The sequence below is a fragment of the Mobula hypostoma genome, chromosome 27, assembly GCF_963921235.1.
Source record: "Mobula hypostoma chromosome 27, sMobHyp1.1, whole genome shotgun sequence".
Lineage (NCBI taxonomy): Eukaryota > Metazoa > Chordata > Chondrichthyes > Myliobatiformes > Myliobatidae > Mobula > Mobula hypostoma.
In genome coordinates, this window is record NC_086123.1 from 36,428,203 (window position 1) to 36,454,932 (window position 26,730).

At 44.9% G+C, this 26,730-nt stretch overlaps 1 protein-coding gene across 1 annotated transcript in view; it reads left to right on the forward strand.

Moving 5' to 3' along the window:
• Positions 1-26,730, forward strand: part of myo1ha (myosin IHa) — a 126,419-nt gene that overhangs the window by 76,293 nt on the left and 23,396 nt on the right. Inside the window, exons 19-29 of the mRNA XM_063034486.1 lie at positions 389-506; positions 3,749-3,862; positions 5,203-5,279; positions 6,249-6,317; positions 7,281-7,365; positions 11,021-11,183; positions 13,500-13,583; positions 16,502-16,595; positions 16,688-16,743; positions 19,585-19,720; positions 20,353-20,423. Of these exons, the coding sequence (XP_062890556.1) occupies positions 389-506; positions 3,749-3,862; positions 5,203-5,279; positions 6,249-6,317; positions 7,281-7,365; positions 11,021-11,183; positions 13,500-13,583; positions 16,502-16,595; positions 16,688-16,743; positions 19,585-19,720; positions 20,353-20,423 (1,067 nt within the window). The remainder of the gene's footprint in view (positions 1-388; positions 507-3,748; positions 3,863-5,202; positions 5,280-6,248; positions 6,318-7,280; positions 7,366-11,020; positions 11,184-13,499; positions 13,584-16,501; positions 16,596-16,687; positions 16,744-19,584; positions 19,721-20,352; positions 20,424-26,730) is intronic.

Genomic DNA, 26,730 nt, shown 5'->3' on the forward strand with positions numbered 1-26,730 from the left:
ATTATGCAAATTCACAGGTGGCACGGTTTTGTAGTGGTTATCGTAATGCTATTAGCGCACCAACAAAAGGGGTTCAATTCTGCCGCTGTCTGTAAGGAGTTTGTACATTCTCCATGTGACCATGTAGGTTTCCTCTGGGTGCTCCGGTTTCCTCCCACATTCCAAAACCATACGGGTTAGCAAGTTAATTAGTCACTTGGGTGTACTTAGGCGTCACAGTCTCAGAAGTTGGAAGAGCTTGTAAGCGTACTCTTTCTCTGAATAAAACATTAGTGTTACTTTTGTAAGCAGCAGTAGAGACTAACCAGAGGAATTTATTCTCCTTTTCTTCTTTCCCCACCCCGATTCCCTCTCCTTTCCACTCCCTTCTCCCTCCCTCCCGCTGCAGGAAGGTTTGACAATATGTTGGTGAGACATCAGGTGAAGTACCTGGGCCTCATGGAACACCTGCGTGTGAGACGAGCAGGCTTTGCTTACCGCAGAACGTTTGATGCTTTCTTGAAAAGGTAAACAGCTGTGGCACAAACGTGCAGGGAATACCCTGTAGCTGGCTGCCAAGAGTCCATACAATGCATCAGGCTTGGGGATAATCAGGAGCAGGAGCGTCCGAGTAGAGGGGTGAATAAGGCTGTTGAATTGGCTGGTTTTAAGAATAAAAGGAAGAAGGAAAACATGCATTTGTGTAGCGCCTCACACAACCTCAAAATGTTCCTAAACCCTTTCCAACCAACAAAGCACCTTTGATTACTCACTGCTGTAATGTGGGAAATACAGCATCCAATTTGCATATTGCAAGGCCTCTCAATTAGCAATAAGGGAAAATATTCTGTTGTTAAGGACTGATCAGATCATTGGGGAGACTTCAAGAATCAACTTTATTCACCATATTCTGTACATTAGCAAGTTGATCATGCAACAAAAAAAACAACACACAACAATTCTAAAGAATAAAGAATCATAAAAATAGGTTGGAGGTTAAAGTATGGATATAGAATAAAACTTGCATAAATACATAAGTATCAGCATGTAAACAGCATTATTAGATTAGATTAGATTAGATTATGAGGACACTCAGTCCTCGTTTATTGTCATTTAGAAATGCATGCATTAAGAAATGATACAATGTTCTTCCAGAGTGATATCACACAAAAACAGGACAAACCAAAGACTAACACTGACAAAACCACAAAACCTAACAAATAGTTTAAAGTGTTTACGGTACAGTGACTGAGGTAATAGAGGGGGGTGGGGGTAAACTAGGATGGTTGATCAGATTAACTGTCTGGGGGAAGAAACTTGCTCTTTTTTGAAATAGTACCATTGTATCCTGAGAGGCAGAAAGGCTTACGAATTTATCTGGAAGACGGCACATCTGACAGTGTGGAATTTCACACGTGAAGGAACCTCACCATCAGGACATGCCCTCTTCTCGTTACTGCCCTCAAGGAGGAGGTACAGGAGCCTAATAACCCACACCAAACAGTTTAGGGACAGCCTGTTCCACTCTGGCATCAGATTTCTGAACAGCCCATGAACCCCACCTTGTTATTCCTCTGTTGCATGATTCACTATTTTTGTAATTTAGTAATTTTAATGTCTGGCTCTGTAATGCTGAGACATAGCAACAAATTTCACGACATGCCAATGATAATAAACTTGATTCTGATGTTGATTCTCTGTTAATTATGAAGCCATTGAGTCTTTGCATAAAAAAAGGCCCTACAGACAGTGCTGGCTGTATTGTTCACTGAGCTAGTCCCATCTGTTCACGTTTGGCCCATAGTCCTCTAAACCTGCATTCCACTGTTTGGAGGGAATCATTTAAAGCCAAGAAAGGCTTCTGTTCCAGTTGATGCCCACATGCATCTGGCTTTGATTCCATCCCTACTCCTTGACTAATCTTTCTCTGTTGCTCCAGGCAATGGGCATTAACATGATCCCCAACATGAGGCCTACAGTTACAACAGGGACTTGTCCTTCCCTGTCTCTCAAAGGCACTGAGTATGACATTATTGTCAACCTGTTCAAAAGATGGTGCCAACATTTAGTCCAGGACTCAACAGAATCTGGATGCAATGATAGTGAGTTTCGGAAGGTAGGGCATAAGAGAAGATGCCAAAGCAGTGTATTGGTTAATGCTCTCTTTGTGTGCCACTGTTCCACACCTCGTACATCCATCACCTTACCGTGCCAGAAACTCTGGCTCAGTCCTGACCCGGCGGGCTGGCCATGTGGAGTTTGCATTTTCTTCCTGTCGCTGTGTGGGTTTATCCCAGGTTCTCCCATTTTGTCCCTGTTCCAAAACTGTGCAGATTAGTAGTTTAATTGGGCACTGTAATCGGCCTCTAGTGTGCAGGTGAATGGAGACATTGACAAGAAGAAGGAACATTTTTTTAAAAGGTGGTATTAATGTAGGATCAGTGTAAATGGGTTCCTGATGGTCTATAGGACCATAAGACATAGGAGAAGAATTGAGCCCAACGAGTGTGCTCCACATTCAATCATGACTGACTTATTTTCCAACTCAATCCCATTCTCCTGCCTCTCCCCATAATCTTTGACACCCCGACCAATCAAGGACTTGTCAACATCTAAATGTACCTAGTGATTTAGCCTCCACAACTGTCTGTAGCAACAAATACCCTTCATTTTTTTTCTGTAGGAAGTCCAGACCCTGAACCATCAAATATTCCGGATACATTAACCCTTTCTTTCCCTGGATCATTCATGTAAACCTCCCCGGGATCCTCTCCAATGCCAATGCATCCTTCCTTAGATATGGGCCCCAAAAATGCTCTCAATACTCCAGATATGGCCTTATAAGTCTCAGCATATACTAGTCCTCTTAAAATGAATGCTAACATTACATTTGCTTTCCTTACTACCAATTCAACCTGCAGGTTAATTTTTAGGGAATCCTGCACTGGGACTCCCAAGTTACTTTGTATCTCCAATTTGTGATTTTGCTCCCCATTTAGAAAATAGCCATGATCACACGCTTCCCAATACTGTATTCCATCTGCAACTTCTTTGCCGATTCTCCTGATCTGTCCAAGTCCTTCTGCTCCTCCACCTAACTTAGTCAACATGGACTCAATGATTCCATGCAATGAACATTTTCTGAGGCAGGTGGAGCTCTACATTAATTAGATCATTGGCCAGGTGCCTCTCGGGTGTCATTGTGTTAAACTATCTCAAAAGATAAGCTTCGAGGGTGATGGGCCCATTGAGAGTTCCCCATTCTCAATCCTTTACCTTGATGGTTCAAATTTCTAAATAGGCTATCCAAATGCCAGTGGCTGAGAGCGGGGGCTATCCAAATGCCAGTGACAGAGGGAAGCCCTATCCAAATGCCAGTGGTAGAGAGAAGCCCTATCCAAATGCCAGTGGTTGAGAGGGGGGGCTATCCAAATGCCAGTGGCTGAGAGCGGGGGCTATCCAAATGCCAGTGGCAGAGAGAGGGGCTATCCAAATGCCAGTGCAAGAAGAGGGGGCAGTCCAAGTTCCTGTGGCTGGGGGGGGGAGTATCAAAATGCCAGTGGAAGAGAGGGGGCTATCAAAATTCCAGTGGCAGGGAGAGGGGGAGCTGTCCAAATTCCAGTGGCAGGGAGAGGGGCTATCGAAATTCCAGTGGATGAGAGAGGGGCAAAGCAAGTGACTCTGTAGAAAATTCAGGATATGTTTCATTAACAATCTGTATGGATTGCGGAGTGTTGCACGTTCAAACAGCAATGTTCTTGTCCTGTAGGTACAAATTATTATGCCCCGACACTTGGCCAAACTGGCACGGACTGGCATCAGAGGGCGTGAAACGAGTGGTGCAATATATTGGCTACAAGCAGGAGGACTACAAAATGGGGAAGTATGTAAAAATCCTCATGAGACCCAGATAGATCTGTAATGAAAAGAGGAATTCGGGAAATATTCAGCAGATTAGGCAGCATCTGTGAGAGAAAAAAAACAAGTAAAGAATTTGAATTGATTTTGAATTCATTAAGCTGGGAAAACTTTGAACTTAAATGTGGAGCAGGGAGGGGAGAGGCAACGAGAGCCCGTGTCAGGGTGGAGATCACAGGGAGAATGAAAGATCCGGGTAGTGTTGGTGCTGTTGGTTAAGAAGGGGCTGCGAAGGTTTGCTCATCACAGCTGACCAGTTTGGAAAAGGTGTCAACAGAGGGCAAGAAATGAAAGCCAAGTGGGGAGAGGTGAAAAAAGTAAAGCTGGTGGAGAATGGGTACTGGAAATCTCAAATGAAAACAGAATATTAAAACAACTCATCAGCACAGTCAGCTGACATAGAGAGAGAACAGAAGCTCTTCACTTTGACCTGCGGCTTCTCTCTCCCAGTAGCCAATATCTGAGTATCAAACTCAGGACTCGTCGATCACGTGTTTGACATTTGAACTTTGGCTTTCCGACTCGCGTGAACCTCCAACCCCAGTGACTTACAGAGGGGTCACAGGCCCTTGTGACTGCTGCCCATATGGACCCTGACCTGGGACCAGCACTTGTCGACCTGGGTTCCTGGAGTCCTCAGCACCTGCAGAATCACTGACCTTTGACCACGGATGCTCTGACCTGTACATTGAACACTGGCTGCTGCCCAGACTTCGAATTTAATTTACAGCCCCTGACCTCCATCTGACTGCCCAACCCTTTCCTATGCCCTTTCTTCTCCCTAACTGGCCACTCATTCCTTTCCTTTTCCCTACCTGACCACCCATCCCTTTCCAACTAGTCACAGAGTTCAAAGGGTACCAAATGATCCATTTGCCAGCAATGCTTTGATCCCGAAAGAAGAGTAAAACTCAAACCAATCCCTGAGTAAAGAAGTTTCTTCTGAATTCCTTTTGTATTTTACAAATGAATGTCCTATTGAAACCCAATCACCTCTAACTTGATGTGCCACACCCAACATCAAGGCAGTCTTGAGCAAGTGCTCGTGACCCACTGGCAGGAGGGAAATTAATATCTTATCTTGTGTTTTTTGATTTTTTCTGGAGAAAATGGATATTCCTCATGAATAAAGGCCCTATATGGAAGACTCCCTCGATTTCACTAGTGGCTTGTTGTACCTTCCCCATCTCAATCTCCATCACCAGTTGCAATCAACTGAAGCATTCAGGATTCAGCTTTCTACAGCATTAAAACGTTGCAGGCTTTTTCTGAACATGAGACTAATGGATTCGTTTTGTTTCTCAGAACAAAGATATTTATTCGTTTTCCAAAGACATTGTTTGCCACTGAAGATGCATATCAAGCCAGCAAGAATGCCCTGGGTGAGACCGGAGATTTCCTCTCTCTAACTTTCTATACGAGGTTGAAAGCAGGTGACGTTAGACAGAGTAACACGCACTAAATGCTGCAGGAACTCAGCAAGTCAGGCTGGAAATGAATAAATAAGCAGCTGATGTTTCGGGCCGAGAAAGGGTCTACTTATCAGCTGAAATGCAGTAATGGTCAAGCAATGGGATGAGGTGGTGGCAGGCTACGACCTCTAGGATTTAGTTTACAATAGGCCCAACTATGTCAGTCGAAAAATTTATAAACAAAAGGCAAATACCAGAGATTCTGCAATTGCTGGAAATCCAGAGCAACACACACCATATGCTGGAGGAACTCAACAGGTGGGGCAGCAACTGTGGAGGGAAATAAACAGTGGAAGAGTTTTGGCCCGAAGCATTGACTGTATATTCCCTTCCAAAGATACTGCCTGACCTGCTGAGGTAAAAAATGGTACCCTGGGTACAATGAGTGGCAATTTATAAAACCAATAATCTGTCCTTTACTGTTGTATTTTAAATAATTCTAACCAGGTACAGCTCAGTTACACTGAATATGAACTACACTGATGAATGAACAAAGGCCTGAAGCCACTCTCCTCAATCCTGACTCTTTTTACTGAAGGAGGATTTAACGGGGAATTGGTGGGGGATATAGGAGATGAGAGAGCCTCTGCATTCACCCAGGTAACACTAAAGGTGTGGCTCAAATAGTGAGCACATGTGAGAAAGAGTGGAAATGGTTAACACAAGAGGGCATCATTTTACGTGGGTGGAGGAAAGTATTGGGTAACGCTAGAGCCAGAAACATTAGGGACATTTAAGAGACTCTTAAATAGGCAAGTGGATGAAAGATAAATGGAGGGAAGGGTTAGATTGATCTTAGAGTTTGTTAAATGGTCAGCACAACATTATGGACTGAAGGGCCTGTAGTGTTCTATGGTCAATGTGCTTTTTCTGTTTCAGTTGCAAAGCTTCAGGCCAGGTACAAAGGCAAACTCCAGAGGGGGGAGTTTCAGAGGCAGAAAAGGGCAGGTAAGAGGAAAGAAACCACACCTGTGGAGTTGTGTTACTCTGCTTTCCTTTCCCTTGGTTGATTTTAACCCAAAATATTGGCCCTTGGAGAACTCAACCAGGTAGGATGAACCTGCTGTTTCTGTACATCTCATAACGAGCAGAGCTGAAAGCCTGCATCAAAATTTAACTCAGGAGTATTTTCCAAATAGACTTTTAATTAATATTGTCCATAGGGTTTCTGAACCATTCATTGGTAATTGGAAGCAATTCCAAGAGACAGGATATACGATCACTGGGAAGGACAAGGCATGGAAAACTTAACATGGAGAGGATGCTTCCTACAGTGGAGGAGTCTTGGACCAGAGTATACAACCTCAGAATAGAGGAACATTCCTTTAGAGCAGAGATGAGGATGGTCAATGTATGGAAATCAGAGGTTGATAGGTTCTGGATTAATAACGATCTCAAAGATTATGGGAAGAAGGCAGAAAAATGGGATTCGAGAGGGATAATAAATCATGCATGATCCAATGGTAGAGCAGACCTGAAGGGCCAAATGGCCTACTTCTGTTCCCATGTCTTATGGCCTTATGATTAAGGGTAGTCAGCATGGTTTTGTGCATGGAAAATCCTGTCTCACAAATCTGACTGAGTTCTTCGGGAGGTAAATAAGGGAATTGATAAAAACAGAGCATCAGACATGGATTGCGTGGACTTTAGCAATGCTTTTGACAAGGTCCCACACAGTAGGCTGATCCAGAAGGTTAAAGCACATGAGATTTAAGCTGTGTTGGTAAACTGTATCAAAACTTGGCTTGGTGGTGTGGAGGGTTATTTCTTGACTGCAAGTCTGTAACTAGTGGTGTTCCACAGGGATCACTGCTGGGACCTTAGTTATTTGTCATATGCATAAACGGGATGACTTAGATGGGCATGTAGGCGGCCCGATCTGCTGACTTTTACGCTTTGTTATTTCAACAGCAATCAAGATCGAAACGTGCTGGAGAGGAATTCAAGCGAGGCAGGATGCTGGAAAGAGAGCCTGGGCCGTAAGAGTAATCAAAAAGTATGTTGCCTTATCTTTTAAGGGGAACATCCTATGGCAGTTGTAGAGGGTATGGCAAAACCAAAGCTGGAGTTTTGGCTTTCTTACTGACAAATTTCAATCTATTTAACCACTCAACGATTCAGGAACAGCTTTACCCCCTCTGCCATCTGATTTCTGAATGGACATTAAACCCATGAAAACTATCTCACGACTTTTTATTTTTATTTTTGTACTAATTATTTAATTTAACTATTTTAACTATACATACTTAGTGTAATTCATGTTTTTTTTCAATGATTATATATTCCATTGCCACAAAAACATCAAATTTCCTTATATAATTCTTGCCATTGAGAGAGGAGAGTGAGGTGGTGGGTTTGCCTGATGAGAAGAGATTGAATAGGCTGGGCCTATAAACACTCGTGTTTAGAAGCGTATGAGAAGTGATGTTATTGGAGCATGTAATAATGGCTCTCCTCATTCCGTCTCGTCCTCGTGAAACAGGTGCTACAGATTGAGAATAAGGCGTAGGGCATTTAAGACTGAGATAAGGGCGTACTTCTTCACAGAGAGGCTGGCGAATCTTTGGAATTTTCTACCCTAGAGAGCTATTGAATCATAATCATTGAGTTTATTGCAAACAGAGCTCAATAAATCAAAGGATTTGAGAAATGTGGAGATTGTTCAGGAAAACAACAAGGAAACAGAACACAGCTCAGTACAGGCCCTCTGGCCCATGGTGCTGTGCTGACCTTTTGAAAGGTAGAATGTGGAATGACGTGGAAGATCAGCTGTGGACAGTGTCCTGATGAATGGTGCAGTGGTTGTGGAGGACCAGATGGTCTACCCTGCTCTTAGGCTTTATGTTCTAATCATTTGAATCTTCTAAGACCACACAAAGATTTCTGAAGTTCACGGCTGGATCGGGTAGTAGAGTGCAATATTAGGCCCTCTACATCAAGCAGTAGGAAGGAGAAGTTTATCATCTTCATGTTTCCGATTGCCACACATGAAACACAACAGCTCTAGTAACAAAGGTCAACATCCCAGTTGGCTTCTGAATTTCCTGACACACACATATGTCAGGTTTCAATGATATGTGGAGCTTTCCAAGTCAATCTGTCTGGTATAGAAGGTATTTGGGAGGTGAACAGGTGGATGAGATTAAAGCAGAGTGAAATGGGAAAACAGCCTTTAGAAATCCAAAAACTCCATCGCAACACCTCCCGACCCTCTGACCTCTCCTGTCTAAAATGACAATAGCAGCAGACACAGAGGAGCACCTTTAATGACGAACTGAAGAAACGACTGATAATGAAATCTGAAAAATAGGTTTTTCTACTTATCCTGGAAGACTGTTCTCCATTCGCACTCGTTACTCACTGACTTACTATCTACCGATCTGCTTAATCCTATACCAAATATTCCACTGGGATTTGTTCCTGAGGCTCCAAGGAATTAGAATGGGTACTGAGAGACTGGAAGGTGGGCCAATTTGTGCCTAGGCATGTGGGGTCAGAGCAGAGGACTGGAATGTGAGTCCGGTGTGCAATGGAAGTCAGGTTTATGGGGTTGGGGCTGGGGTCCAGAGCCTCTGTAGACAAGCATAAAAGTTTATCCATGGTTTACTAGAATGTTACCTGGGTTTCATCACCTAAGTTACAGAGAAAGGTTGAACAAGTTGGGTCTTTATTCTTTGGAGCGTAGAAGGTTGAGGGGGGACTTGATAGAGGTGTTTAAAATTATGAGAGGGATAGATAGAGTGGACACAGATAGACTTTTTCCGTTGCGAATGGGGGAGATTCAAACAAGAGGACATGAGTTGAGAGCAAAAGGGCAAAAGTTTAGGGGTAACATGAGGGCGAACTTCTTTACTCAGAGAGTGGTAGCTGTGTGGAACGAGCTCCCAGCGGAAGTGGTGGAGGCAGGTTCGATGTTGTTGTTTAAAGTTAAATTGGATAGATATATGGACAGGAAAGGAATGGAGGGTTATGGGCTGAGTGCAGGTCGGTGGGACTAGGTGAGAGTAAGCGTTCGGCATGGACTAGAAGGGCTGAGATGGTCTGTTTCTGTAATTGTAAAATGGTTATATGAAAAATCATAGCCAGTGGTCTTACTGGTATCTACAGATTTTTTGTTATGTGCAGGAAATCTGAGTACCTGTTCCTTGTGAGTAACAAGAACGTAGTAATCTGTTCTCCCTTCATATCCTCTGGGTGTGAATCCTGTCTAATAGACTGCACCCTGCAAAATGTCCCAGTTCAAGAGAACAGTTCATCACCTTCTCAAGGGCAATAATTGTGGAACACCCACAAGTGCATCGACCTTGTCGTAGTTTGGGGCTTGCGTGCCTCAATGACCCGGAGAACTACGTTGGCTGGAGTCAGGCCTTTATGCTTTGGCTCTTGGTAGGGTCACCCAGACCAGACGGGTCAAAGGGTAGAGGACAGACTAAGAGAGGTCCACTAGTCCTTCAGGTTTTGGGGGTTCAGCTCAGGCCTTACAACCCAGCCTATTAAAACAACATTGTTCCAGAAACAGCAAGGAAAAACCCTTTTTTATTTGTGTGTGTCGGTGTGGGTGGACAGAGATGGAGGACATTCATTGCTGCCCTAAATGCCAGCAGCGTAATGGGCAGTAAATTAGAAATAAATAAACCAACAACGTATAAATGAACTGCGAGATCATTATAACAGACTCAAAACAAAAGCAACCATTCTACTCCCAAAATGATGGCAGATGCTGGAACCTGGAGTAAAGATACCAGCTGCTGGAGGAACACAGCAACTCGGGCAGCATCTGTGGAGGGGAATAAACAGACAATGTTTTGGACAGAGTGTTTTCTTCAGGACCTCATTAAGGGTCTCAGCCTGAACTATTAACTGTTTATTCTCCTGATTTGCTGAGTTCTTCCAGCATTTTGCGTGTTTTATTCAGGATTTCCAGCATCTGCAGAATCTCTAGTGCTTCTAAAACTGGTGGAGGAAACAGCAGGCCAGTAATCATCTGTGATGGGAAATGGATAGCTGACCCTACCTGTCCATTTCCCTCACTGATCCTTTGAAGCTGTGTGGGTGCACCAGTGCTCAGTAACTGAAATGCTCCCACGCATGTAGCCTCCGTTGTCGCACAATTGGAATTGGATGCAGCGAGAAACAGTTCACCAAACATGAAAGATTTTCTTTGTCATACTGTACTTCATTACACCCTTCAATTAATAAATAAAATCGAAAGTATGTGATTATTCGATTTTCATTCTAAATATTCATAGTTTGCATATTATAAAAAAAGATATTTTAAAAATGCCACACAATCCTCAGGCTGTGTAAAAATTTCCTGCTCAGAGCAATGGTTGGTCCGCACAACTGTAAAATAAATAAGAGGAAACATCGAGTTCCCTCCATAGAAGCTGCCTGACACCCCCCCCCACCCCCCGCCGAGTTCCTCCAGCAGTTTGTTCTCTATAACATCAGTGGACACTATGAGGTGGAGTATTTGTGCATGGAATGGTCTGCCTAGATGGCACCCTTTTTGCAAAAGCTTTTTAGTGTACATGACTATAACAAACCAATATCAATACCAACTGAAAATGGCTCCATTGACAAGTTCTGCTCCTTTACAGAATACTGCCTGTTAAGAAACCATGGATGTAAAGAGCTGTATTTTGTTTCAGGTTTATTAAAGGCTTCATGCTTAGAAACCAACCGCTTTGCCCAGAAAATAAAGACTACTTGGCCTTTGCTCAGTATTACTACCTGATGAACCTAAGGAAAAAGCTACCGAAGAACGTTCTGGATAAAAAAACGTGGCTCACACCCCCAGCCTTTCTGGAGACGGTAGGGAGAGGTTAATATGGAAGTTCTAACAATTAACATTTTACCCTGTTTAATGACAGGACAATAGGGCCATTTAACTAAAACAAGCAAAACCAACGGTTTGTGAATTATCTGTGCTTTTCATTATGGTTTTCATCCCACCGGTGTTAAACCTGTGGGTTAAGGACAGAGAATGCCAAGAATATTCAGCAGGTCAGGCAGCATCTGTGGAGAGTGAACATTTCAAATGGGAGACTCTTCATTGTGTCTTCCAATGAAATCACTGACTAAGCTAAGCTACGTCACAAGTTGGTGATTACTTGTTTGGATCCAAGATGTTTCCAACTCTGATTGGACTAATCTGGGAGGTTTCAGTACACCCAATTCCAAATGTCTCAATTCATCCAACAGCCCCACCAGGCTCGAGGACAACTTCAACCCCACTGTATAAAACTATTACATAGTTCCCGAGTAGGATAAACTGGATTCTTGACCTCACAATCTACTTCTTTATGATGTTTGCCTGCACTGTGCTTTCTCTGTAACAGTTCCACTTAATCCTGCATTCTGTTATTGTTTTGACCTCGTACGACCTCAGTGCATGGGTAATGATTGACACATAGGAACTTTAGATTGATCCTAGGTTAAAAGGTTGGCTTCATATTTGTGGCCCAAAGCACTGTTTGTTGCCGTACTCTTCCATGACTTATGAATTGATCCACATGAGCAGTATGCAAGAAAAGCTTTTGACTGTGTCTTGGTTCATATAACAATAATAAAACAGCTCCATTCCACTCCTTGTATTTAATATTTTCACAGCTAATTTTTCTGCTCACTCACCACACAGGAGGAAATTCAACCGTGAAGTCTAGGCTGGTTCCCAGCAGAGAAATCCCATTGGTCCCATTCCATCCTCCTGATCTCCCTGTAGACCTCCAATCTATCCTCTTTCACACATGCCCTTAAACACCCTTTTGATATATGTACCACTAGCCTACACTGAGAGATGGTACAGAGACATATCATTTGCTCATCATATGACATGGGCGATCATGATCTTGTCCATGACCATGATTGCTCTCGGCAAATTTTTCTGCTGAGATAGTTTGCCATCGCCTTCTTCTGAGCAAGGTCTTTACAAGGAGGGTGACCCCAGTCATTATCAATACTCTTCAGAGATTGTCTGCCCAGTGTCAGTGGTCGCATAACCAGGACTTGTGATATGCACCATCTGCTCATACGACCATCCACCACCTGTTCCCATGGTTTCACGTGACCCAGGTAGTGGGATTGAGGGGCTAAGCAGATGCCACACCTGCCCAAGGGTGACCTGCAGGCTAGTGGAGGGAAGGAACATCTTACACCTCCTTTGGTAGAGACATGTCTCCATTCCGACAGCCTGCGAAGACATATAAGCTGAGATAATAAACCTAACTCTGAGAGACAGTGATGTACAGTAGTCAATTAACCTACTAAGATCTTTATAGAAAATTGACAAAATATGCAAACTGTTTTGTCACCACAATGTTTTTTTGAAATCCAATAAATTAATCTTTCAATGCAGGAGATCTCTGGAGAATTGGTTAATTCCATAATTCCCAGTTCTGTCAGCAAAGGGATAAAACTGAAGAGAAGAGTGATATTTGAATCCCTCTCCACTCAGAGGCCATCTGAAGAATGTCTGGAGAAGGTTTAGCCCTGTGGACTAATGAGGAAGGCAGACCATTACCCTGAACAAAAGGATTGTTAGATCTGATTATATTGATCTTGAGGTTCTTCAGAAGTTAGGAATGAGGCATAAATCATGTAAATATCACCATTTCATTTGATGTTCATAACAACAAAAATAACGGTAATCAGTTAACTCAGAGAGGAGCGAGAGAGAAAGCAAAGGAGGTGAAGAAAGAGAAGATAAAAAAGAAGTTGTGGTTTTCTTATACTGAAAAGTAGTTCACTAGAAGGTCATGTGTCACAGGATATGGCGAGAAGATAGGTGTATGGGGTTGAGTGGTAGCCAAGATCAGCCATGATGGAATGGCAGAACAGAGTTGATGGGCTGAATGGCCTAATTTCACTCCTATGTCCTATGGTCTTATGGTTTAGGAAGCACAATCCAGTGATAAGAGGTAAACTATGAAATAGCCAGACATGACACATGCTGCAGAGAAACTTCTAGAAAAAATTCTCAATCAGCTATACTGAAAATTCACCAATTACACACACATAAGGTGATAATCTAAAAATTATAAGCAAGTAAAACTAAAAGGAAAGTAACAATTGTACACTCTAATCGAATAGGGTGGATGATAATGTTTTCTGAACACTTTGTTCCCACAGACCTCAGAGCTACTGAGGAAGTTGCACCTGCGAACACTAGTTCGAAAATACTGCAGGGGGATCTCACCCCAACGTAAGCTGCAGGTAATTGCGATTTTTAAAGGTTTTCCAAGTAACAGAAAGGGGAATCATGCAATATGGGGAACGGTTTGGGCCTCTTGATAGGGACATCCGTCTATTTGAAAGAGTTACATACAAACATAGAAAACCTACAGCACAATACGGGCCCTTTGGCCCACAAAGTTGTGCCGAACATGCCCCTACCTTAGAAATTACTAGGCTTACCTATAGCCCTCTATTTTTCTAAGCTCCATGTATCTATCCAAAAGTCTCTTAAAAGACCCTATCATATTCGTCTCCACCACTGTTGCTGGCAGCCCATTCCACGCACTCAACACTCTCTGAGTAAAAAACTTACCCCTGACATCACCTCTGTTCCCACTCCCCAGCACCTTAAACCTGTGCCCTCTTGTGGCAACCATTTCAGCCCTGGGGAAAAGCCTGTGACTATCCACACGATCAATGCCTCTCATCATCTTATACACCAAATGATTTCAATCCTCCAACCTGTTCTGGTCACCACAGCACAGGAAATATGTGATTGAATGAGAGAGGGTGCAGAAATGATTCATGATGCTGACTAGACCGGAGGGCTTGTGTTATGAGGATAGGCTGGAACTGTTTACGCTGGAGCAAAGAAGGCTAAGGGGTGACCTTATGGAGGTGTATAAAATTATGCATAATTTTAAGTTTAAAGTAAATTTATTATCAAAGTTTAAAGTAAATTTATTATCAAAGTACACATATGTCATCATGATTTGTTTTCTTGTGGACATACTTAGTAAATCCAAGAACCACAATAGAATCAGTGAGAGACCGCACCCAATAGGGTGGACAAATAACCAGTGTGCAAAGACAGAAGAAAACAAGAAGAAATAATAATAATAAATAAACAATAAATATCAAGAACATGAGATGAAGAGTCCTTGAAAGTGAGTCCGTAGGTTGTGGGAAAAGTTCAGTGTTGGGTCAAATGAAGTTAGCCTGATGGTTGAGGGGTAATAACTGTTCCCGAACCTGGTGGTGTGAGTCCTGAGGCTCCTGTACCTTTTTCCTGATGGCAGCAGTGAGAAGAGAGCATGACCTGGGTGGTGGGGGTCTCTGACGATGGATGCTGCTTTTCTACGACGACGTTTCGTATAGATGTGCTCAGTGGTGGGGAGGGCTTTGGCCGTGATGGACTGGGCTGTATCCAATACTTTCTGTAGGATTTTCCGTTCAAGGGCTTTGGTGTTTCCATACCAAGTTGTGTTACAGCCAGTCAATATACTCTCCACTACACAACTATAGAGGTTTGTCAATGCTTTAGATATCATGCCAACATCTTCACAAACTTCTAAGGAAGTAGAAGCATACATAAGTAGGTTAGATATTCACAGTTTTTTCCAGGATAGGGTGGTCTAAAGCTAGAGGCCATAGGTTAAAGGTGAGAGGGAAAAGATTTAAAGGAGATAGAGCTATAGAGTCATACATCATGGAATTCATTGTCACAGACAGCTGTGGAGGTCAAGTCATTAGGTATACTTAAAGCACAGGTTGACAGGTTCTTGGTTAGTCAGGGTATCAAAGGTTATGGGGAGTGGGCAGGAGAATGGGGCTGAGAAGGATAATAAATCAGCCATGATGGAATGACAGCAGACTCAATGGGATCAAGACTCATGAGGGGCTTCATGCCTAAACATCGACTGTTTATTCCTCTCCATAGATGCTGCCTGACGTGCTGAGTTCCTGCAGCATTTTGTGTGTGTTACCCTGGATTTCCCGCAGCTGCAGAATAACTTGAGTTTATTAAATACTCATCAGTATTAATTCCCATTTACTGGCAGCTGGTCACTAGCCTGCTGTATCTCAGCAACTCAATGGTGTACGATTTGTCTCCATTAGGAAGGAGAGTGGAAGGTGATGGAAAATAAAGTAATGATGTAATTGACACGCTTTTGTCAGCCGTTGTAGTGAAAATTATTTTAAAATCTGTTCTGTGTTCCTTTCTGATTCTGCTCAGGGCATTCACAAATAAAAGGTGTTAGAGGGCACAAGAGAACATTGATTAGAACCAGCACAAATGCGATACAGAAAGAGAAGCACATGTCTACAGGGGCAGTAGTACAGAAATCAAAATAATACTTACCATCCACGTAATAAGCCACTCTCTGCACTGCCGGAAAGGGAACAGCAGATCAGACAGCCTTTCATGCAGCCTTTACTCTCTCTCTCTGTCTTTGATTCGACATACTCTAACCCTCATGATGTGCCTGTCCCTATTTTCTCCAACTCCTAGCACTAGTTTCGGTCATGACCTTGCCTAAGACAAAGCACAGTAGTGTAGTGGTTAGCACAACAGTTTACAGTACCAGTGCCTGGGGTTCGATTCCCACTGCTGCCTGCGAGGAGTTTGTACGTTCTCCCCATCACCGTGTGGGTTTCCTCCGGGTGCTCTGGTTTCCTCCCACAGTCCAAAGACGTACCGGTTAGTAGGTTCATTGGTCATTGTAAATTGTCCCATGGTTAAGCTAGGGTTAAATTGGGGGATTGCTGAGTGACACAACGTGAAGGGCTGGAAGGGGTCGATTCCATGATCAATCAATCAATCAATCAATCAATCAGTAGATAGATAGATGGGTAAAAGGTTGTCCCTGCTGCACAAAGGAAGTGCCCCCTTTTTATACCCTCTAAGATTCCTCAGAGCATAACATAATTATCACCGCAGTACTTTTCCAACCCTCGGTGGTACCAGCCTGTCTCTAACAATCTTCTGCACAGACAAATAATTTAGGAGAACGGAGACAACAGGTCTGTAAGGAGGAAACATTCTTCATGATCTCATCTCGGAATGTGCAGTGGTGCAAATTTCCAGACTCTCACATCATTCCTAGCTGGCACATTTTGTCTTTGAACTTCGGTTTAATTGGAAGGAGGAATCACAATGAACTCTTTGCTTACAGTTGCAACAGAAGGTTGTGGCCAGTACATTGTTTAAAGGGAAGAAGGATGGCTATTTACAGAGCGTGACCAAACCCTTCAGTGACAGCAGGCTTCGTAAGTACACACTGACCCCCACAGCAACTAAATGCGAAAGCTCTTCCCTACCGCACATCCCCTTCTCAGCTCGATGTGCTCTCCATCTGCAGGTGAACAGGATATCAATCCGAAGGCCCTGCAGCTGATTCGGCACGAGAGGCTCAAGGTAACGTTTCACACACCTTGCAAAACTGAGCTGGAGCATCTTGTTGCATTCTGGTGTTTGTCAACCCAGAGTTTCTTCAGAAGTCGAGAATAAGGCATAAAACTTCTTGTTTACGGTCATTTTAATAAGCGTTACAAGAGCAAAGAAGAGGGAAGAAGAAGCATTAAAGGACAAAAGAAAGATAAAAGACTCAAAAGTAGGCGGGGTCTCCTCGTGCCAAACCCATGACAACAGAAATCCCGCCGTCCGTCGCGGTCTCCTCGTACCAGATCCGTGATAACAGAAATCCCGCCGTCCGTCGCGGTCTCCTCGTGCCAGACCCGTGACAATAGAAATCCCGCCGTCCGTCGCGGTCTCCTCGTGCCAGACCCGTGACAACAGAAATCCCGCCGTCCGTCGCGGTCTCCTCGTGCCAGACCCGTGACAACAGAAATCCCGCCGTCCGTCGCGGTCTCCTCGTGCCAGATCCGTGACAACAGAAATCCCGCCGTCCGTCGCGGTCTCCTCGTGCCAGACCCGTGACAATAGAAATCCCGTTGTCCGTTGTTACCAATCACGAAAACAAACACTGGCAAACTTTAAATTCCTATTATCAAAGTCCATACAGGTATCTCACCAAATACTGCCCTAAGATTCGTTTTCTTGCAGGCATTCACAGTAGAACAAGGAAATACAAAAGAATCAATGACAAACTGCACACAAAGACTGACAAGCAACTGACGTGCCAAAAATGACAAATGGGCAAATACAAAATAAATAAATAAATAAATAATACTGACACATGCAAAGGGACGTGGGCATCCCTGTGTAGAACAGCCTAAAGGTTAACTTGCAGGTTGAGTCGGTGGAGGAAGGCAAGTGCAATGTTAGCATTCCTTTCAAGAGGTCTGGAATATAAGAGCAAGGATGTAATGCTGAGGCTTTATAAGGCACTGGCGAGGCCTCACCTTGAGTATTGTGAACAGTTTTGGGCTCCTCATCTTAGAAAAGATGTGCTGGCATTGGAGAGGGTCCAGAAGCAGTTCACAAGGATGATTCCGGAATGAAAGGGTCATCATACGAGGAGCATTTGATGGCTGAATCTGTACTCGCTGGAATTTAGAAGGATGAGGGTGAATCTCATTGAAACCTTTTGAATGTTGAAAGGCATAGACAGAGTAATTGTGGAAAGAATGTTTCCCATGGTGGGAGAGTCTAGGACAAGAGGGCACAGCCTCAGGATAAAGGGGCATCCATTTAAAACAGATGCGGCGAAATTTCTTTAGCCAGAGGGTAGTGAATTTGTGGAATTTATTACCTTAGGCAGCTGTAGAAGCCAAGTTTTTGGGTGTATTTAAGGCGGAGCTTGATAGGTTCTTGATTGGACACGATGTCAAAGGTTACAGGGAGAAGGTGGGGAGTGGGGCTGAGGAGGGGAAAAAAGGATCAGCCATGATTGAATGGTAGAGCAGACTCGATGGGCCAAATGACCTAATTCTGCTCCTATGTCTTATGATCTTATGGACAACATGTATTGTAGAGTCCTTGAAAGTTCACCTTCAAGTTTATCGTCATCTGAATGTACGTGTGTACAACCAAACAACACAACGTTCCTCCTGTATATACAACCAAACAACACTGCCCTGTCGGCAGTGCACCCATAATACATACATCACACACAGCAAATAAAGCAAAATATTACCACAAATAAGTTAATAAAGTATAATTCAAAATGTGTGCAGCACAGGTAAACAGTAAACAGCTCTCTGTCCTAGTGACGAGACCTCAGTGGTGGCAGGGTATTCATCAGTCCCACAGCTTGAGGGAAGAAGCTGTTACCCAGTCTGACAGTCCTGGTCCTGATGCTCCTGTACCTCCTTCTGACGGTAGTGGGTCAAAGAGATTGTGGGATGGGTGGTAGGGATCCTCAACAATGATTCGGGTCCTTTGTGTACAACACTCCCAGTAAATGTCACAAATAGGGTTCCATATTCAGTTAAGTCTGTCCCGAGTCTTATAGGCTCATTAGGCCGGTGCTTAGGCTGGTTTCCGTGGTGTGAAGCGACTGAGAGTACAAGACTACCCCTCCCCGGATAGGACACCAGTCTATCGCAAGGTTAATCCCCAGCATTTTGCCGGTGCCCATTTTCAGCTGGGTGGGCTGGAGCATTGTGTGATTAAGTGCCTTGCTCAAAGACACAACATGCTGCCTCAGCTGGGGCTCGAACTCACGATCTTCAGATTGCTAGACCAATGCCTTAACCACTTGTCCACACGCCACTAGGTCCATATTTAGTCCATATTTAAAGTGAGTCTATAGATTGTGGAATCAGTTCTGTCTTGAGTTATCCAAGTTATCCACACTGGTTCAGGATCCTGATGCTTGAAGAGTAATAACCGTTTCTGAACCTGAAAATTGAAACAATCTTAAACAACTAATGAAATGGTTTTATTTACGGTACCTTTCTCCTGTTGGTGAGTTTCATTTTAAATTAAATTTTCATACTCTAACCGTATTATTGGTTTAATAAGACAGAGATTGTTCATTAGGTCTTACAGAGCCAGTGCTCACACCAAGAGTACCTCATTCAACAACTAGTCACAGACACAACACAGAAACAAGCCCCTTGACCCACCAAGTCCATGCAGCTGTTCTAGAGGTGAGCTGCTCCTCCACTCCTCCTGGTTGGGCACCCTCGCTGTGATGGAATGTTTCTCTGGGCATGCACTCTTCCAGATTAATCCCAGTACCGAACAGGCAAAGGAAGTGCAGGGTAGGGTGAGTTACCCCCTGGATTGCTGTAGGAGCGGCCTGCTTGTGATTGTATTTGTACGGTAACACCTATCCTCTTTTGCTCTCAGTATGGTGTTCCTGTCATTAAGTATAACCGGAACGGCTTCAAGCCCCGACCACGCCAACTGCTCCTAATGCAGACAAAAGCTTACCTAGTCGAAGAGGACAAGATCAAGCAGAAGATTGAATATGCAACTCTGAAAGGTAATGGACTCCTGTCAATTCCATCATTAAACCTCTGAAGGAGGATGACCTCTCCCTCTGTCCACCTACTGATCTATTTACAACATGTGCAATCTCAGAGACAGGCTGACAACCACCGTTGCAATGTGTTGCAGCAGCCCTTCCAAAGCCTTTGACTTCTGGCACCGAGAAGGCAAAGCTAGCAGGCATTACCTGTCCTTGTAGTCACACATCATTCTGACTGGAACTATATCCCTTACTTGTCACTGGGTCTCAGTCCTGGCCCTCACTGCACAACCACACATGGGAATACCTCCACCTTGGAGACTGGAATAGTTGAAGCAGGCAGCTTCTCTTCACTTTCCAGTAAATACAGCCCTTGCCACGATGTCCAGAGTCCCGAGATGAAAAGATTGATTGTATATTAATGGTCTATCCATCAAACAAATATTAAATATTTTTTACAGAATGCTAACAGTTCTTTACAGAGGAGACTATCTCTGGGGTGTTTGCATTTCACTTTTCATTTCCATCCATTATTAAAGTGAGCCCATTTGAAGGCACGGCTTTGTGCTTGTGCAAACTGAATACTGTAGTCATAGACTGCTGGTCCCTCACGTTGCTGGCAATTTGTGTTTTTATGTCTTGTTTAGGTGTGTCCGTCAGCAACCTGAGTGATGGAATCTTTGTTATCCACGTGCCCTGTGAAAACAACAAGCAAAAAGTAAGTATTTGTTCTATCTTTATTCGTACTCGTAGTTCAGAAAGATGTGTGTTTAGCAGGAGGCACTCAGCAGGTCGGGCAGCATCTATGGAAACGAACAGTAAACGTTTCGGGCCGGAACCCTTCGTCAGGACTGAAGAGGGTGGGGGCAGAGGCCCTATAAAGAAGGTGGGGGGAGGGTGAGAAGGAGAAGGCTGGGAGGTTCCTGGTGAAGAACCAGTAAGGGGAAAGATAAAGGGGTGGGAGAAGGGAAGCAGGGAGGTGATAGGCAGGAAAGGTGAAGAAGGAATAGGGGAAAGCACAATGGGTAGTAGAAGGAGGCGGAACCATGAGGGAGGTGTTAGGCAACTGGGGGATGGGGCAGAGTGAAACTGGGATGGGGGAAGAGAGGGGGAGGAAATTACCGGAAGTTGGAGAATTCAATGTTCATGTCAAAGGGCTGGAGACTACCCAGATGGTATATGAGATGTTGCTCCTCCAACCTGAGTTTGGCCTCATCATGGCAGTAGAGGAGGCCATGTATGGACATCTCCGAATGGGAATGTGAAGCAGAATCGAAGTGGGTGGCAACCAAAAGATCCTATCTGTTGTGGCGGACGGAGCAGAGGTGCTCGACGAAGCAGTCCCCCAATCTGCGTCGGGTTTCACCGATGTAGAGGAGGCCGCACCGGGAGCACCGGATGCAATAGATGACCCCAATAGACTCACAAGTGAAGAGTTGCCTCACCTGGAAGGACTGTTTGGGGCCCTGAATGGTGGCAAGAGAGGAGGTGTAGGGACAGGTGTAGCACTTACACTTACAGGGATAAGTTCCGGGTGGAAGAAGGCCTCAAAGCCGTCCGCTACTTTCTGGACAATAGACCTCACCAGTTCCCCACCACCACTACCCTCCTCTGGTTGGCAGAACTAGTTCTCACACTTAATAACTTCTCTTTTGGCTCTTCCCACTTTCTTCAGACCAAGGGTGTAGCTATGGGAACTCGCATGGCCCCCAGCTATGCCTGCTTCTTCGTTGGTTATGTGGAACAGTCTATGCTCCAAACCTATACTGGTACTGCTCCCCAACTTTCCCTTCGCTACATTGACGACTATATTGGTGCTGCTTCCTGCACCCATGCTGAACTCATCAATTTCATCGACTTTACTTAAAACTTCCACCCAGGCCTATAATTCACTTGGTCTATCTCGGACACTTCTCTCCCCTTTCTGAATGTCTCGGTCTCCATCTCTGAAGACAGACTGTCCACTGACATATTCTACAAGACCACAGACTCTCATAACTACCTCGACTATACTTCTTCCCACCCTGCCACACCCTGCAAAAATCCTATTCCCTATTCTCAGTTCCTCCGTCTCCGCTGCATCTGCTCCCAGGATGAGGCTTTCCATTCCAGGGCATCTCAAATGTCCTCTTTCTTTATGGATTGTGGTTTCCCTTCTGCCGTCATCAATGATGCCCTCACCCACATCTCCTCCATTTCTCACACTTTGGCCCTCACCCCATCCTGCCGCCACCACAACAGGGTCAGAGTTCCCCTTGTCCTTACCTACCATCCCACCAGCCTCCGGATCCAGCACATTATCCTTCACAACTTCCGCCACCTTCAACAGGACCCAACTACTAAGCACATCTTTCCCTCTCCACCCCTCTCCGCTTTCCACAGGGATCGGTCCCTCCACGACTCCCTGGTCCACACATCCCTCCCCACGGATCTCCCATCCGGCACTTATCCCTGTCAGCGTAAGTGCTACACCTGTCCCTACACCTCCTCTCTCACCACCATTCAGGGCCCCAAACAGTACTTCCAGGTGAGGCAACACTTCACTTGTGAGTCTGTTGGGGTCATCTATTGCATTCGGTGCTCCCGGTGCGGCCTCCTCTACATTAAATTAGATTAGATTAGATTATGAGGACACTCAGTCTTCGTTTATTGTCATTTAGAAATGCATGCATTAAAAATGATGCAATGTTCCTCCAGAATAATATCACAAAAAACACAGGACAAACCAAGACTAAAACTGACAAAACCACATAATTATAGCATGTAGTTACAACAGTGCAAAGCAATACCGTAATTTGATAAAGAGCAGACCATGGGCACGGTAAAAAAAAGTCTCAAAGTCCCGATAGACTCATCATCTCATGTAGACGGTAGGAGGGAGACATTCTCCCTGCCATGAACGTCCAAGCGCCGCAAACTTGCCAGTGCAGCACCACTGGAAGCACCCGACCACAGCCGACACTGAGTCTGTCCGAAAACTTCGAGCCTCCGACCAGCCCTTCAACACCGAGCACCGAGCACCATCTCTGCCGAGTACTTTGACCCTGCCCCGGCTGCCGAGCAACAAGCAAAGCCAAGGACTCGGGGCCTTCCCCTCAGGAGATTTCGAACCACACAGTAGCAGCAGCAGCGAAGCAGGCATTTCAGAAGTTTTACCAGATGTTCCTCCGTGCTGCATGAAACCCGACGCAGAATGGGGGACCGCTTCGTCGAGCATCTCCGCTCCGTCCGCCAGAACAAACAGGATCTCCCAGTTGCCACCCACTTCAACTCTGCTTCCCACTCCCATTCAGATATGTCCATACATGGCCTCCTCTACTGCCATGATGAGGCCAAACTCAGGTTAGAGGAGCAACACATCGTATACCGCCTGGGTTGTCTCCAGCCCCTTGGCATGAACATTGAATTTTCCAGCTTCTGGTAATTCCCTCCTCCTCCCCTCCCCCATCCCAGTTTCACTCAGCCCCCTCCCTCAGCTGCCTATCACCTCCCTCATGGTTCCACCTCCTTCTACTACCCATTGTGTTTTCCCTTATTCCTTCTTCACCTCTTCTGCCTATTCCCTCCCTGCCTCCCCTCCCTCACCCCTTGATCTTTCCCCTTACTGGTTTTTCACCTGGAACCTACCAGCCTTCTCCTTCCCACTCTCCCCCCACCTTCTTTATAGGGCCTCTGACCCTTCCCTCTACAGTCCTGACGAAGGGTCTCGGCCCGAAACGTTGACTGTTCATTTCCACGGATGCTGCCCTACCTATTGAGTTCCTCCAGCGTTTTGTGCGTGTTGCTTTGACCCCAGCATCTGCAGAATATTTTGTGTGTTTAGCAGCCTCATGTGTGACATCTTGTGAGTGAAATATCTCTGAAATCCAAGTAAACAACTCTACTCACTCTCTTTGTCTACCCTGTTCTTAATATCCTCGAAGAATTTCAACAAGTATGCCAAACAAGATTTTCCCTGACAGAAACCATGCTGATGTTAGCCTATTTTGTCATGTGCCTCCAAATACCTCAAAACCTCATATGTAATAATAGACTCCAACATTTTCCCAACCACTGACATCAAGGCTAGCCAAAAAGGACCTTGGCCAATTTTGTCATATGCCTCCAAGTACCCCAAAGCCTAATCATGGGATTTTGTCTTGTTAAGCAGCCTCATATGTGGCACCTTATCAAATGTTACGTACCCTGTAACTGGGTTGCCAAACCAGCAGAAATGGACCACTTAGTTGGAGTCTGGTTTAACAGAAACTAATAAAGTTTTATTAAAGAAATAAGTAACACAGTACTCTAATCATAAGGATATAAATGCAACAGGTTAGCAATGATAAAACACACATGTACACAGAACTAGGGTAATAGGAATCAATCAAGCTCTATCGCAGTCGAGGGGTAAAATGATCAGTCTCAAGTGACGCAGAGTTCAGTTCAGCTTAGTACAGTTCGCAGTAATCGCTGTTGTGCCGTTGGAGAGAAAGAGAGAGAGAGAGAGAATGCAAATTTGATTCAGGCAGACCTTTGATGTCCACAGGTGGTTTCGGGCGGACCCTTTTATGTCTTCTGTGGTCACCGACTGTGACCCCTCCATTCCGGATACGACCGTTCTTCCGCAGTGAACCCGGCACCCAGGCAAGGGCGGGGACACACACCAGGTTCCCACCGATCATACCCTTTTCACCCTGTGCGTCTATGGTCTGTTCCCGCGACCAGACCTCCAAGCTCTTACCAACTTGTGGGGGCACACCGCTCTTCCAGGGTCTCGTTATCTCGTGATCTCGTGATGTGTGTCGTCCTTAGCGAACCTGTTCTTTTTATCCCCCTGCTGGGGTATCGCCTGTCCATCAAACTTCAAACAGTTCAGGTTCAAAGCAACCGGTCTGTCAATACTCTAAACTGTGTTTCTTTTCTGTTATCTCTCTCTTCTCTTTCATTAACATTTTGAACGTTCCTCCATTGTCTCCCTTATCTCTTTCTCATTAGCATCAATCTTCTGATAACTTGGTTTGTTGTCATACACTTATCCTTCAAAGGATTTTTACCGGGGTAAAAATTAATGGGCATGAATACATTATTAGATACACACTAATATACAGGGTCATCAGCTATTCGGCTAATACAGAGAACTTTGAGTTGTGAACACCTTGACAGACAGTCAGCAATCACATTTTCCATTCCTTTTATATGTTTTATTTGAATATCAAGTTCCTCTGAGACCAGGCTCCAACTTAGCAACCTTTTGTTTTTATCCTTCACAGTGGCCAAAAACACTAATGGGCTGTGATCAGTGTAAATTATTAGTGGTTTCCGTGCCGGACAGATATAACAAAGGTTGTCCCACACAAACTTTGCATTCTTTTGCAAGAGCTTGGTAAGAGGGAGAGTAATATCCGCAAAGTTTTTGCAAAGCTTCCGATAGTACCCCACCATCCCCAAGAACCTTCTCAGGGCTTTCTTGCCTGTCGGGGCGGGGACTTCAGAGATAGCCTGCACCTTAGCCTGCATCGGAGCCAGCTGCCCCTGTCCTACCACAAATCCTATCTAAGTGACCTTCGCATGGCCGAATTCACTTTTTGCGAGGTTCACTGTCAGGTTGGCTTCAAACAGCCGTTGAAACAGTTCCACAATGTGCTCCTCCCACTTGTCACTCCAGATGTCAATATACACTTCTGTGTTCTTTAACCCTTTTATCACTGAATTAATCATCCTACAGGGGTGCTGCTTACTAGGCTGACCTGATGTGACAACAACACCATGTGCCGGCTCTTTGCATCGCCTTGGGACATCCGGACATACGTGTACGTGCCGGTTAATTAGCTTCCTCAGCAGCTCGCTCTATTCGGGGGTTAAGGGAGAGACCTTATCAGCAAAGCTGGCCAAAACAATAGAGTTCTCCCATCTGGTCGGCACCATACTTATCTTTTCAAAATGGGGTTTCCCCTTATCAGGTGGCACCCTAGTCTCATTAATTTTCGTGATAACACCGACTAGGTCTGCCTGCTTATCATGGCAAGCTGTTAACATATCAATAGACTGTAACTGTGTTAGCTCACGTCTACAATAGTCAATGGCATCCTTCCTCCTGTGCGGCCAGTAAAACTCTTTCATGATTCTATCGACTGTCTTCCTTACCCCAAAATGTCCACCAAGGGGTATCTTGTGGGCCAGGTTAAAAATCTCGCCCCTATAAATTTTCGGCACTACCACCTGGTGTACCACCCCCCACTCCTCATCTGCGGGCATGGTACGTGATCTCCATTTCCTCATTAGTACTCCCTCCTTCACATAATAGCCCACTGGCTCCCTTTTTAATTCTGCTTTGGAGAGAGCCATCTCCGTCAAAACCATTAGCTCCTTGTCTCGTTCCTGTGCCTGTATAAATTCCTTCCTTGCTAATGATAAGTCTACCTCAACTTCCGCTCCACTATGCTCCTTCTTCCCACTTTCTAACCCCTCCTGGTACAAGGCTGGTAAAAGGTCTCAGCTAAATCTACATTCGCTTTGGCAGCCTTTCTGGACATGCGCCGAGTCACTGCGCAAACGGGATAAACCTATGAGTCCATGGGTGGGGCCTCAATGCTGGCAGCCTGGCTTGTCAGTTTTACTGCTGAGAACACATTTCCGCCGGCTAGGTCATTACCGAGTAAGACCTCCACGTCTTCCATCGGTAGTTCGGGCCTCACCCCAATCGTGACCGGTCCGGAGACCAAGTTGCTTTTTAGGTGTATCTGGTGCAAAGGTACTGCTTCAGTCCCTTTCCCAATGCCTTTTATCACCCTGACCTCCCCAGTCTGGGTCTCTGAACTAAAGTCTAACACACTCTTTAAGGTCAATGACTGACAAGCTCCAGTGTCTCTCCAGATCCGTACTGGAACGGGGTTTAACCCCTCCTTCACCGACACCAATCTGGCCGAGATAAACTTCTCACGCCCTTCCTGAACTTTATCAGACCTCTTCTCCCCTAGCGGTTTGTTTGCCAGCTCAATACAGCCAGTCGGAACCATCGTTTTTCCTTTCCCCGTCTCCTTCTT